General features: G+C 43.4%; 1 protein-coding gene across 2 annotated transcripts in view; it reads right to left on the bottom strand.

Annotated features, from left to right (window-relative positions):
- TMEM94 (transmembrane protein 94) overlaps positions 1 to 13,853 on the bottom strand; it is a 46,751-nt gene extending 32,898 nt beyond the window's left edge. For both annotated transcript variants that reach the window (XM_010721661.3, XM_085239914.1), the window contains exons 1-2: positions 13,697 to 13,853; positions 6,962 to 7,083 (exon numbers count right to left, since the gene is read on the bottom strand). In XM_010721661.3, coding sequence (XP_010719963.1) covers positions 6,962 to 6,985 — 24 coding nt within the window. In that variant the 5' untranslated portion in view covers positions 6,986 to 7,083; positions 13,697 to 13,853. The remainder of the gene's footprint in view (positions 1 to 6,961; positions 7,084 to 13,696) is intronic.
- Positions 13,854 to 15,258: the final 1,405 nt, after the last annotated feature.

Below are 15,258 nucleotides of genomic sequence, written 5' to 3'. Positions count from 1 at the left end.
GCCCTCCATAGTTTGACATGGGGATATCAGTTGCCAAATACCAAATCCAGGAGTTTGTTTCAACAGCCTTGCCTGCCTCAGAGCAAAAAGGTTTCCTTTCCCTTCCTCGTGCTTTCAGGTTGCATATAGGAAAACACTGTTTGTCTTCTGAATTTTCTCTTACAATGAAAAGTTATTCCTGAGCATCCTCACCTAGTCATGTCTGCTTCCTGCATGAAGTTTTATTATCCTGAATTCCTCTTATTTTCATGCAGCGACCACACAACCACAGTAGCATATTTATTTGTTGTATCAGTATTGATATAATACATGTTGTTGAACCACGTGCCAAACATTTGTTAAACAATACTGGAGCACAAATATACGTTCTGCATTATAAAACTCACCCTTTCCACTGCTTCTATAGGCATGTACGCTTATTCAACCTTACACAGCGGTAGATACACTTTGCCCTCTGTGGATTTGGTTCTTGCAGAATAAAGGCTTCTCACCAAGATTACAGTATGTATTTCGACATAACTGCCTTTAAAAAGGCTGTTAAAAAAATAAGTGAATAGGAAACAGAAGATTTGCTAGAGGGTTCAGTTTTCATAGATTGCAATTCCACCTCTCCGATTCAGAGTGGTATGGAAAACCCCTACTAGGAAGCTGTCAGACTCTTTCCCTCTCTCCAGGACGCATACAATAAGTCCCCTTTTTCAACACTTTGACTCAACTGCTTCTCAGATTTCAACAGTTGGAGGCAGGAAACTGTGCAAGAGAATCTTCTTCCTTTTTCTGAGAGCTATTTTGCATTGCTCTAGCAGAAACAAGAAGGCGGTTTTTAATTTAACAGTAATATTTTTCACGCTATTAATCTAATTCATTGATTACACCTCATGAAATGTGTTATTCACAGCTTCAAAAACACATGAGAAGGAACAACTTCACCAGATATATTTGCATTAACATAAAGTCAGATTCTTGCTTATGACAAGGCACAATACGACCCACAGTGCAGCTTTTTTTAGTCCAATCAGAGGGGATGGCAGACCATACACACAAAAGCATGCCATTTCTTCGGGCAACATTTCTTACAGCAAGCTAGTGCTAGAGAGTGATTTATTTTTGTTCTAAAGTAAATCATACTTCAGTGTACTACAGCTCTGTCCAAGTGCAGCTGCTGAGTTAGTGCTCAGGCTATCTATAATAATATCTATAATAATATCTATAATAATATCTATAATAATGGTTATATAGATATATGGATATAGACAGATAGATATAGGTATCTGTAGCATGATAGAGATGTAGCCAGCAGAGCTAGGAGATAGGCCACTCTAGGCAAAGGTGTCCCTGTTGTTACCTACATCCTTGGTCTCAGTTACGTTTTTTGTCTTTCTTGGTGTTCACCCAGTTACTTTTAAAAACAGGTCTGTCCTGACTCCACAAGTGTGCTTGCCAAGTGACCCAAAACATATAAAGCCTCTACCCTTACCTATTTCCACTCCAGACGTAATAATGAAGGATAATTTCTTCACTGAGAATCTGGGCTGTCAGCAACAGCTGGATTCTATTTCTGCCACAGATTTCTGTGGGACAGTAGGAAAATCTAAAGCTCTTCTGTGCTATCGTTTCTTGACTCTGCAATGGGACTACTAACCCCCTACCAGCCATATGTATGTGAAACTACAATATTCACCAACTCACCTCAACACTACTAGAAAGCACAGAAAAAAAGAAATGTATGTTGATATTTGCATGATTCAGGCAGCTCCACTAAGCACATCATAGCGCTGTGGGAACTACTGTCTTTAGGACTGGACATACAGGGAAATGTACCAGAAGGCACAAATGAACACAGCTATTAAAATTCGTTTAAATACCACCTGATAAGAGCCTGGCAGCCACAGCTTAACTGTTGGTGGTCTCAAATCAAATGAAAAAAGCTAAGCCTTCTGCAAAGCAGTGCCCAGATTAATGGACAGAGAACAGTCAACAACTGTCTCCTTCCTCCATCTGCAGCAGCAGTATGAAAGGCAGCCCAGAACCCCTCCACCCCAGGACAAAAGAGGCCCCACAGCATGGTAACTGAGTGCCTGTGAGGGCTCCCCTGGGGAAGCTGCTTTCAAAGCTTCCTGCTGCTCATCACCTGTAGACTTACACTGCAAAGAAACAGAGCAGCAGAAGCAACAATCTCTGATATCTGGCCAGAGCAGCACTAATTGGCTGTCTGAATCACCACTACATTTTGCTTGGAACAGAGTCCATTTTATAGCACACAATGACATTCAAATTTTATGCCCTCTGTGAAACACAGAGTAAGATGCCAACAGGCACAATCAACCTTTCTACATGGGTAATGCAAAGCTCAGTGCTTTCTTTCTCCCTCAGCTAGTAGCAGCTTAGCAGTACAACTGTTCTGAATTGTACCTTTGCTTGTCTGTCTCTTTGGTCCTGTTTGCAGCAACACATTCCCAGCCACAGTTACTTGCTCCACCAGGCTGCTGGCAGGATGAGGCGGAGTTTATGCAGTGCTTTGAAGCTCACCTGTAGTATGTAATTCTAAATCTGTGATTAATTTATCCTGCTACAGTATTCCTCCAAGATCAGAGATCAGTTACGGCTCTGTATTTATTCTGTTTCTGATACACACTATGGTGCTTTACGCCAATGCAGAGCTTATTCCAGAGGATGTTAATCTCTCAGTCAAGTAATGTTCAGAAATTCACAGAACTTCAGCAATTCTTTCATCTTCCCATTAGTTTCTTTCCCACCCCCACTTTATTATCTGAAGACTCTGAGGACTAAAGTACTATATAGCCTGGTAGATGCACCACAAAACATGTTTAAAAGGAGTACTGATGTTCAACAGCCACAGATCAAAGCACACAGAAGAAACAGACAAATTTAAGTCAAAAGGCAGAGGAGTAGCAAAGCAGGTGTCAGAAGCTAAGTTCATCTTTGCCCCCTTCTGTTGGTCCTACAGTTAAACCTGTGATTTAAAACAAGGCTTCTCTCACCAACGCCTTCAATAACAAAGCCATTCCCTTGCTAAAAATCTTCACTGCTTCATGTCCTGCTATAACGTTTTTCCTCAAAACCTCCAAGCTTTTCATGCAGAGCTTATTCACATTAGCTTTTCACATCAGGCAAGATGCAGGTTGGGGAAGGAGAGAGGGAAAGCCATTTTGAATTTAAACATTAAGAGAGAGAAACTTACTTTGCGGCATTTGCCTTGGTGGGTGATCCAGAGATCAGCCTGCTTAAAGAGCATCTGGCCTATACTCCTGAGCCACTTATACAGCAACTTGCACTGCTGCTGCTCTCCAAAAATGAGAACAGAGGAGAGAGAGAGAAAGACTGCGCGCAGCCCAGCACTGCAGAGAATGAGACAGAAGCAGCAGAGTGAAGCACCAGTCTGCTGATTAATTCAGCCTGTTTCCAGTCTTGCTGCAGATCCAGCAAGGAGGCGGTGGATGGGGGTGGGGGATGGAGGAGAGGAAGGAAAAAAAGACAGAGACAGAAGGAAGTTTGCCCAGGATAGCCCCAGACATCTGAAAGAATGGTCCTTCATCAGACAGAGTTGATTCAGCCAGAATCCCTGGGTTCCCTGTCTGTAGAGATGCATATGCACACATAGTAAGGGTTGATGCTGACAGACGGGGCTCTAGAAAAACAGATGGCAAATTAGATGGGACAAAATGCTGTAAAATATACTATAGAAGAAGGAACACCTAAGCAGCCAAGGGAAAAAAAACAGGTAAGAGACAGAGCCCCAGGAATGCTGATTTCCCTATGTAACTCTAGGAGAATCATCCAGGGGACTCCATAGCTTTGAATTCAAGCTCAACTTAAAAATAAATGGGATGGCTACAGGTCCAGTCTGAGGTGTTCCTACCCTCTTTTCCTGTTGATAGCGTGTCTTAGTTTCAGCCAGGATGGAATTGTTTTCTCCAGAGTCCCAGCTGAAACTAAGACATAGAGAAAACAGCAAATGCCCCATCAGCATTCACACATCCTGCACCACCCTATCTAAACCAAAAGGTGCACAGAGATTCTTCATAGCCATACACCATGTCTGGGGCCCACTGCTTACTGCCAGCTGTTCAGTGCCACAAAGAGGCAAAGAAATAGTGCAGACAGGGACGGGCTGAGTGCAATGACAGGTAATGAAAAAAAAGGCCTTTGGAGGCAAGGAAGGAATGAACTTTCTCTCACTCTCATATTTTACAGGAATTGCTTCCTTTTTGTTGTTGGAAGTAAACATCTTTGTAAGTGGGTTTTTATATAGCTCCTGCTTCAGTGCTGTCCTGATTCTGTCTGAGCTACCCAGCTTTGCAAAGCAATCTTTACATCAATTATTTCCTTCCACATAGAAAAGGGTGAAGAACTGGAACCATGTCAGTAACTTGCCAAGGATTATAGCCAACCTGTATAAAATGGAACAGGCATTTACTGCAAAGACTTCCAGTCTCAGCATATTGTGCAGCTCTGAAGACCACATGCAGGTGTCAGGACTTGCCTACCAGCCCTAGCCAAAATCTTTACTTCCTCTCCTTACCTGAGAATCAGATAAAATAGACAAAATAGGCACACTTTATATTCTTTGTTTAAAGCCAGAAATACAGTGACTAGAGGTCTCCATATTGATAAAAGCTGCAAAGTTGATCTAAGACAATTCCCGAAAGAATGAGTTATCATCTTCATGTTGGCACTGAGTTATACTTCGGTACGTCATCTCACAAAGCTCTTAAATCTTGAAAGGAAGCAGCCACCACATTTAATGTCAATTCACTAGAAAGCAGGAAGAGAAAAAAGGAAAAAGATATCCTTCATAGTTCTGTAGAGTATTTTGTTTCCTAGACAACAATTTTAAATTGCAGAAAAGAACAAAATGTCCTAATGGTACATTTTTTTCTTACACCCTCTTTTCACTCTGTTCATCTACTCAGTTTGTCACAAACGAAAAAAGGAGAAAAAAAGGAACACTAACAACAATACTAGGCAAATCCTCACATACCATATATGAATCAGCCTCTTTCCAACTTAGTGCTTCGTCATCTGTTTCTTGTGGCTCTGCATCTTTTAGAGACTTAAATGAATGTGAATAAAGCAACTTGTCAGTAACAGAGCAATACCATGGCTTCTGCAAGGCCTCTGACACGGTCCCATACCACATCCTTATCTCTAAACTGGAGAGGTATGGACTTGAAGGCAGAACTATTTGGTGGACAAGGAATTGGCTGGGTGGTCAAAGACAGAGGATTGTGGTAAATGACTCCATGTCTAGGCAAAGGGTGGTGATGAGTGGTGAACCTGAGGGGTCTGTCTTGGGACTGGTACTCTCTAACATCTTTATCAATGACATAGATGATGGGATCAAGAGCACTCCTGGCAAGTTTGTGGACAACACCAAGTTGAGTTGAGTTTTGCAGTTGATACAACAGAAGGAAGGGATGCCATCCAAAGGGACACTGTCAAACTCAAAAGGTGGGCCTCTGTAAACCTAATGAGGTTCAACAAAGCCAAGTGCAGGTGTTGCACTCGATTCAGGACAACCCCAGATATACATACAGACGGGGAGAAGAACTTGAGATTAGCCCTGGTGGGTAGGAATAAGAGGTTCTGGCAGATTAAAGACTTAACATGAGCCAGTAGTGTGCACTTGCAGCCCTAAAGGTCAATTGTATCCTGGGCTGCATCAGAAGAGCAGAGGCCAGAAGGACAAGGAAGGTGATTGTCCCCCTTACTCTGCCCCTGTGAGGCCCCACTGGAGTACTGCATCCAGATCTGGGACCTCCAACACAGGAAAGATGTGGACCTTTTAAAAAGGGTCCACAGGAGAGCCATGAGTATGATCAGAGGCCTGGAGCACCTCTCCTGTGAAGACAGGCTGAGGGAGCTGTGCTTGTTCAGTCTGGAGAAGAGAAGGGTGCAGAAAGACATCTTTATGGCCTTCCAATATCTAACGGGAGATTATAAACAGGAGTGATATCAACTTTTTACATGCGTAGTGATAGGACAAGCAGAAATGGTTTTCAACTAAAGGCAGGGAGATGTAGAGGGGAAAGTTTTTCACTGAGAAGGTGCTGAGGTGCTGGAACAGGTTGCCCAGAGATATTGTGGGTGCCCCATCCGTGGAGGTGCTCAAGGCCAGGCTGGATGGGGCCTAGGCAACCTGATCTAGAGCTTGATCCAGCAGCTGGCAACCCTGCCTGTGGCAGGGGGTTTGGAACTGGATGATCCCTGAGGTCCTTTCCAACCCAAGCCATTCTATGATTTCCTGATTCTACGATAAACTTCACCTATGCTGTTCCACCATGGTGCTTCAGTCTCAGCCTCAAAAGGACTTGTTCTAGGCACTGGAGTTGTTTCTGTAAGCTATTCAGTCTTTCACCTTCACTGAGATTCTCTGTAAGGGGTACTGATTGAAAAGTGAGTATTCGCACCCTAGCAACTCAACATATTTAAATAGTTCTGTGGGGAAACAATTTCTGGCCTCTGCCAGGCCAAGCCATGTGTAAATCCATCAAACAGAAATTAATTTCCCAAACACATCACCTGGGTTAACTGACATTTCCTAAAACAAAACTGAACGACCATTAAAATCCACAGCTGACTTGTGAGTGCATGAAGAAATCACAACGTTGTATCTTGAAAGCCCTACTCACAGCTCTGTTCACCACTTGAAGATACCTAGATCTCACCATACTGGATGTTGATCAATGGGATGTAACAAAGGAGGTGACATACGGAACAGCACTCTGCCATTGCTGGACAACCTCGCAGCAGACTTTACCTACTGAGACAAGTGAGTGCATCTCGATGAGTGTCAAGGTGACAGAAGTCTCAATTTTTATATTAACCATGGATTATATTGTCACATAACAACACCCAGTGGTTAGACTTGACTCAAAATAATGAAAGACAATTAGGACTTGACATTTAGGTTATGCATGATCCTTATCAGGAAACCTACCTGACACTTCTCCTTGAGGTCCATGGCTACGCAATTCTGTAAGCATGTCCAGTAAAAGTGGATTGCTTCTCAGGGAAGAATGTCTCCTAGGTAGAGATGAGCTTGGTTATACTTATCACCATCTGTGAAAATAGAAGGGGAAGCAGTTAATTTCCCAATACCACTGCCTTTAGGACAAGAAAGTAATGGAAGTCACATAATTCAAATTGTTTTTTAAAAGGAGAACTGGGGAACAGAAAAGTGCTTCTGACAGTACAGCATCTCCCTCTTTACTCAGAATTGATCCTATTAGCTCAACTCCCCCCAGAACTGGAAATGGGAGATGAATTAAGTTCTCTGTGCCTCAGGGTGAGAGCACTGTTGAAGCCCTGACAGACTTTCAGGCAAGTCCCCAGAAAAAGCTGACCATACTCTGGATTCTGCCAGGTGTCGGAGCAAGCTGCTATCCATAGCTATTTGTCTTGCTTTTCTTATCAAATGGGAGCTTTGTCCAGCTTATCTCTAACAAAGCCTGCAGTAATGATTCTTCCATTTGCAGAAAAGCACTCCCAATCTTTGATAGAGCTGTGCTGCTAGTAACTAGACCATTTTTATTTTAGCACACTGGGACTCTAGCAGAATTGAAGTAGGAAGCAGCCATGGAGCTCCCAACTTTTTTCTAGACAATATGGTCCTTGATCTCCCATCTCTCCATGGGGAGAATATATAGCAGCCTTCCAGTACCTGAAGGGGGCCTACAGAAAATCTTGAGGGACTTTTTATAACGGCATGTAGCAAGTTGAAAATGGGAAATAGCTTTAAACTGGAAGAGTATAGATTTAGACCAGATATTAGGAAGAAACTCTTTACTGTGATGGTGGTGAGACACTGGAACAGAATGTCTCAGCAGAGATTGCCCAGAGATCTTGTGGATGCTCCCTGCCTGGAAGCGTTCAAAAAATCTTCCAGGCTGGATGGGGCTTTGAAGCAACCTCATCTAGCAGGAGGTGCCCCTGCCCATAGCAAAGAGGTTGGAACTAGATGATCTTAAGGGTCCTTTCAACCCACCCATCCTATGATTCTATGATATGACTCTACAGTATTCTCTGAATACTGTGGTGCTACATAATTTCAAGGAAAATAAAAGGCATCCAAAGCTTACTCAGAAAGCCACTACTGCCATGCTGAAGTGTTAGATATAAAAATCCTCTCTTGCAGGCAAGCACTGCCCCTGCATTCTGGGAAGCAGCAAGTATTCAGTATTCTGCTTATCAAAGAATTGCTTGCAGTACAGAAACTAATGCCTGCAAGTGCAGTTTTCCATCTGCCATCTGCCACAAGACTGGACTCTGCTCTACTCTGTTCTGTGACTCTTGTCAATATGCACACATCAAGGGAACGGAGCTATTTTCAGGCACACTGTATCCCAGCCAGGCCAATCAGCAACTGCAAAGAGAGGATCAGATAAAGTTACGGGAGCAAAGCTGACAAGGAGTGCTGGGAGTGGGAAGGAGGAAAATGCAACTCTGCATGTTTGCACGCAGCAGCTTAGAGCATCAGTATCCCATTTTAACTTGAGCATCATTTCAATATAAGGCAAGGCAAGACAAGATGATTTTAACATGGAGAAGATGGCAACTAACAATGAGAGGGCTAAGAAATAAATCCAGGATTATTTTTTTTACCCCATCCCCAACAGAAGATTCATTAGATCTACCAAGGGGTTTGTGTACCTTGTCCTTACATGTTCAGACAAAAAATTACATGGCTGTATTTCTCTCTGGATCTGCACTTCAAAATCATAATTACCAGTGACATGACCAGGCAACTGGGAAGCCACAGTCACAAAAGCAGAGCAAGTAAAAACATCTTCAGCTGTTTGTTCTTCAGAATCTGTATCACTAGCAGCAGTAGGGGCCATGCAGGGAGACAGTTGGGCAGGAGGCAGGATTTGCTGCACTGCAGCAAATGACATTCTGATTTAAGCACCAAACTGAAATGTGATCTTGAATGCAAAGCACGCCATTCCTTAAAGTTCAAGGCACATCATTTGCATGCTTACGAATACCACCCTGAAGTCCTTCAGTGCTAGGAAGCAGCACACAAAGCACAAGTGCTAAAAAGGAAGGACTAGTTAGAAAGATAATTCTTACCTAAGTAAAATCAAAACCTGTTAAAATGAACGATATACTAAGAGCTTGTAAAAGTAATCAGAGCAATGCATGCAACACTCCTTCATCATCATATGTGCTCAGGGCTTTTCCAAAATTAGCTTCAGGTCAAGTGATGCTAAAGGAGAAGACAAACTATAGTGAGAAATATCTTTCCTGAATTTCTACACTAGGATTGGTATTGTAGCCATGTAAACTGTGATTTGCAAGCTTTCTTTCAAATACATACTTTACCAGAATAAATATTCTCCAAGGTTGTTCGCAAAAATTATGCCATAGCAACTAAAACCTCATATGCCTCACAGAGGTCTTGCAAACACCCAGAAAATGGCTTCACACAATAAGGAGCTGAAGCAGTTTATGAATTCTGCAAGCAATGTACAGTGTACAGATGTGCAGAGATGTGCATTCATTCACTCTAACTCTCCCCTACAGACACTTGGGAAAAAAAAACACATTTGAGGAGTCACAAGTCTTTAGGGAGAAAAGCAAATCCACTTCATTTTCCCCACAGCATTCAATCACTGATTCACTAGAACAGACTATAAAATACGATGGGGAAACTGAATGTCTTCATGTTCAATGAAACTATCAAAAATGAATTCCTCAGTAACAGAATTCCAATCCATCATCAAGAACAGAAACAAGGGGGAACCTATAATAATCAAAAAAGCAGCTGCCTTAGGAAAACACGGCTCAGATAGAGCGCATTGTTTTGATATCAGCAGAAGCATACGGACTTCCTACTCATGAGGAGCTGATGTCTGTCTGCTAATTTGCAACACTGGCACATTTGCTGGCATATGGGTTCTCAAAGATGCATGAAGTGATAGTGTCAATTGATGTGAAACCCACTGAGAGCACAGAAGGGAGCTGGCAGCCACGCTTCTTTGCTTCGGTACTGGCTTGCAAACAAAAAAATTACTTGTAAAAATTTGGACCAGCTAAATATTCTTTGCCTCAATAACCTCATATTACTGATACGGATATACATATCTGCGTCAGAGAGAAACTGTGAAGTAAGTGTACGAGTATTTGTAAAGTGAAATCCTCTAAATTGGTGCTGTATATGTGCTAAGTATTATCAACTCAGTAGCGGCCAAACGTCTCATTTGTGCATGGCTGTGAAGAATCAGAAGTGTATTTCACACAGGCTTCACTCCCCTTGCTAGGTGACAGGAATTAGAGAGAGATCTATTCTAGCTTGATTCAGGAACAAGGTTAAACTTGAAATTAACTTTAAAATTCGTCTTCCAATTGAAAGCATGCTTTTTGGGAGACAGTACTTGCTGAGAATTTTCAAAAAGAAAAAAGGTCTCAGACTCCTTCCTTCTCTCTTCAGCAAAGAACCTGTGCATTAGACTTGTTCCAAAGAACATTGGTGTCTTAAAGCAAGAGCTGAGCAACAAGGAAGGAGTAGGGAAGTGAGGCATAGCTTTGGCACACCAGTCTTTACCTCAAGAAAATAGTCCTCAGTGAGAGTATTAATTTACTTGAAAGATAAGATGGGTAAAACAAAATGCTACACAACTGAAAGAACACTTTTTTTTTCCTTTTTCCTCTGGTGACTTGATAAGCAATTGACAGATCTGATCAAAAGAATGATCAAGTAGTTTAGTCTACCTTGCTCTACCCATAGTAGTTGATCCCACCGCAAGCTGAGGAGCAATATATCTGAAAGAGTTCCATTATCTTCATTTTTCTTTCTTGGGAAAGTAGATTTTAAAGAAGAGCGTATGGGAACTGCTGGAATCACGGCCTGAACCTCTGATCAGCTGAGGTGAGCAATGAGTCAGCCCTGGGAGCACCGGTGAAGGCAATTCTCCTGTGCTGCTGGAGAGGGTGGAGCCAGGCTGCACCTCTCCTAGAGCCATTGAAGAGCTGACTGCCAGTGGGGGAAGATGTCTTCTGAAGATCCCTCCTTTGGAGTTTTACAGCCAGTCCAGGACAAGAGTAAGCACACTATCTACTCTCTTTTTGGTATAATAACCTGCTTAGCCAAACTCTCTTGTTTATTTCATAATTATAACATCTGTATATTCATTGATTATACAAAGAGTATTTAGTGATTAAAGGATTGAAAGTGAAAAATACAACAAAAAAAAGTTGCGAGGGCCTCTCCAGCTTCTGCAGAGATGACACGTTGTCTGCTTTGTGGTATGGTATCTTAAATGGCAAATAAAACACTTTACAGCAAATGTATGAAGAATTCACTGCAAAACTGATAGCTGTCATTCATCGTGACAATGGTTACTATGTTAAACAGGATTTTATAACAACCTCAATTAAAAAAAATACTTAAATGACTGAAAACCACAAAGACACAGCAGCCCAAAATAAAATTAACGCTGTATCTATAGGCTCTTCAAGCAAATCTTTTTTTGCTGATGTACACTGACTCATAGAGAAAAGCATAGCTTTTCATTTTGCTTATAAGACTGTATAACTGCTTACAGTAAATCTAAGTAAAAAAGCTCTTACACCAGTGTTTGTCATTTGGAGACATTAAACTGTAGGCAAATTGTTACAAGTCACAAATTGAACTGGAGATTGAGCACCTGGTGAAGGGGTGTAGCTGGCCTAGGGAGCACAGGCAATGTGCACCTGTGACAAGAAGGGCTGGACCCAGGGCTGGATCCTGGGCTCACATAAGGGCCAGCCACTAAAGGGAAGATATATTTTGGACCAGGCTATTTTCTGGGAAGGAATGCTGCATAGCTATAGAGCTCATTCACCAGCTGGGTGAGTTCCATTCTTCTTTCTGTATATGACTATTGGCCTACCTGTGAATACTTTATCTGGTGTTGCTAAAAAGCTGTCAGAAGCAATGCTGTTTCTTTGAAAGTAGAACGTTAACAAACATCATAGTGATAAGAATGTTTTCTGAGAATTCCCCCAAAATAGGTACAGCGTCTGAAGGCTATTAGGGCGATCACGTGCATACATTCATTCAAACAGAGTATGACTCTTAAGTGGAAAATGCACTGTTCAGTTCAATAGACTTTGTATTTTATTATTTTTATGAGTTCCATTAAAATTTGATGATGAATAACTGTGTCTAGAATCATGGAAGTAAGCTAACTTGTTCTTCTGTGACTAGAGAACAGAAAAGTTCTGTGCAGCTCATTAGCAACTTTTTTTGCCACTGTCCACTTAAGAGTATTCTGGACAGAGATCCCAAGTGCTCCATGTGATGTACAAGTGGTCCCATATATAATTACAGGTGTTAAAAATCCAAATGCGACAATGCAAACTCTGTCCTACAGGTAGGACAGTGCTGCCCACACCCTAGGCAGGCCTCTGTTTTTGGACAACCCTACCAAAGGACTTGTCTTCTGGCCAATCCCCCATAGCTCATGGCAAGCTTCACCAATCACGGGGGTATGTAAGCGCGCACTTCTAGGGCGGCTCTTGTTTGAGCAGTTTGATCTTTGCAGTGTTTGCTGCTGTCTTCTAGCAGCTACTCTGACAAGAATGCATCTGAAACAGGGGTAACGTCCAAGAAATACAAATTTAAACAGTTAAAGATGTAATATGAAGACTAAATGGAAAACTTTTGTTTTCTTGGTTCTGCTTGTGTTGCCAATATTTGTTCCTGGGACCTATGCTAAAGCTGCTAATATTTTAATCTCATCAGATAAAGCGTTGGCAATACACTTATTTAAAGTGTTCGAGTTAAGAATATTATGTGTTGATGTGCTTGAGTAGAAGATGACAGAGAAAAAGTACTAACCGAAAGAGCACCAGATGCCTGTATAAAGCCAGCAGTATGTCTGTATTATACAGATTTTTAAAACGTGACTCCTATGCTTTTTAGGTTATTTAAATTCTGCTCTATTTGAACAAGATGTGTACTTTAAGATAGTACAGTAGCTGCTAATAGTTTGTTTACACTGTAACTTGTTTTTAAGGAACCTGAAATATAGATGTACTATGTTATTGCATCTTCTTGTGCATACTGCGCTGTCCACTGTTCAACTCTGAACTTTTTTCTACAACTGCTGTATGAAATAATAGGATTTTAAGCAATTTTGCCATAGAGGCTTCATCTCTTCTGAAACTGTGTATTTGGGGAGGAAGCTGTACTACTTGGAGCTGCTTCAGGAGGATGGATGGGTATGTCCACGCACTGCTAATCTGGTAACTTTAGGTGCTGATACGACTCGGGAAGTTATCAGGTACGAGCTGACTACCAGACGTGAGCCCCGACGCAGAGCAGCGGCTGACCGCCCCGCCGTGAGGGGTGGGCACTGAGGCGTTTCCCTCCGTGCGGGTGGGCCCGGCTGCCGCCCCACCTGCGAGAGGAGCACCCAGCCGGTGTGCCTTAGAACTACACGTGTTGGAGCTTTCTGCGATTTGTTTGTTTCTTTCTCTCCCATCTCCTTCATAAGCCGCTAGGTAACGCTCCGCTGAGGGGAACGGCGCTGCGGGGGAGCCCCCGTCCCGAGGGCTGGGGAGGGCTTTCCCCAGGCCTCCCCACAGGGCCGGGGCCGAAGGGGCAATCCCAGCTGTGGGAGCGCGGGCCCTCCCGAACTCGCTCCACGGCGGGACGGAGCCCAGCCGCCGCCGCTCGGCCTGTACTCACCAGCCGCACCGGGCCGCCTCAGCGGGGAAGCCGCTCGCCCTCCTGGCCTTCCCCAGCGCCGCCGGGGCCGCCATCAGGGTCACTGGCAAAGCTGGCCGCCACGGCGCTGGGGACCCGCGGTGGCGTTTCGAGGCTGCCTCAAGAAGCGGGTACCTGATTGGTGAGATCCCGCGCGGCCGCCCGTACGCCGTTCGCTGATTGGTGAGATCAGAGTGGCGCGCGAAGCCGAGCGGACGCTCTGGCGGCGAGTCGCCCTGAGGAGCGGCGGCTCAGCCCCGAGCGCCGGGACGGCGGCCCGTCTGCCCCCGTGAGTGTCGGAGGGAGGGTGCTGATCTCCCACCGCAGAAGCTGCTTTTGTCGTAGGGCGACCGACCGAATTGAAATGTCGAAGGAGCCGTGAGGTGAATGTAGGTGCGCAGGAAGCCGTGAGGCAGCGAGCGCACGGGCGCGTGGAGCCGGTAATCTGAGGAGAAATCTGAACCACTGCACAATCTGGAAGGGAAATCGGGTGTGAGGCAGAGACGGCTCACTCTGCCTCTGCCTGCGGAGTTTGGGTTCCATCTTCTGAATGCATGGTGGAGCAGCTGGGCTGGAAAGGTTTACGTTCTGTCTTTATTCCCTTCCTGTCATTCAGTACTCATATATCCCAGGTTGTGGTGCGCCGCTCCCATGTGAGACTTCTCAAAAGTGATGTTCTTTGGTGTGCTGAAGTGCAGATGCCAAACTCTAGTGGAACTGTTTGTGCTTTTACATAATAACGTGCACAAAGAGCTTTGCGCTGATTTCCCTGCAATTAAGTTTTGGGTGAGAAAGTGGGATTTTAGGAGTGTGCTCTCTGTGCCTCTGACACAATCTGAATTGAATGTACGTTTGATTTTAGGAGTTCTGCAGTGTTGTTTGCAGCTCTTTTAAATATCTTATAAGTCTTAGTGAGGAAAACGATGACTGGAACTCTGGGCTTTCCTGAGCTTCTGGTTACTCAGAACAGTCTCCTAGAACCAGAAAAGAAAAATGGAACTCCAATACACTTGAGTGACACTGTAAGCCTTTATAGTTCCCTAAAAGGAAATAGTGGCAGGTCTAGGGGATTTTCTGCTGTAGTTTAGACACAGTTTGGGGAAGGGGATAAGTGGTTTACCGGAGTTGTAGTAACATGAGATCATGAGTTGGGCTTAGTGCTGTGTGAGCATCTTGTGTTGTTCCTCTTTAGGTTGTTCCTCCACCACCATGATAAAATGTACTTAATTAGTAAAATGCTTTAAAGAAAAGATTAAAGATGTATCTTGAACAGAGATCCAGAGACTGGATTACTTGGTTCTTGACACAGATTCCTTGTGGATGTCAAGCAAGCCACTAATAAATGCTTTTTCTCACCATCGTGTTCTGAATAGAACTTCCCCTGCAGTTGTGGAGGCAAATAGATGGGATACTTAATCTATTTGTGCCTTTATTTGCTCCTTGGTAAACTTGATCTAACTGTTCATCTCAGAGTGATTTAAAAACTTAATGTTTGTAGAGCATGTTGAATTTAAGTGAAAAACATTATCAAAATACAGTATTAC

This window comes from Meleagris gallopavo, chromosome 20 (genome assembly GCF_905368555.1).
Source record: "Meleagris gallopavo chromosome 20, MGAL_WU_HG_1.1, whole genome shotgun sequence".
Classification (NCBI taxonomy): domain Eukaryota; kingdom Metazoa; phylum Chordata; class Aves; order Galliformes; family Phasianidae; genus Meleagris; species Meleagris gallopavo.
The sequence above is the reverse complement of the archived record's forward strand: the minus strand, read 5'-3'. Positions and strand labels throughout refer to the sequence as shown.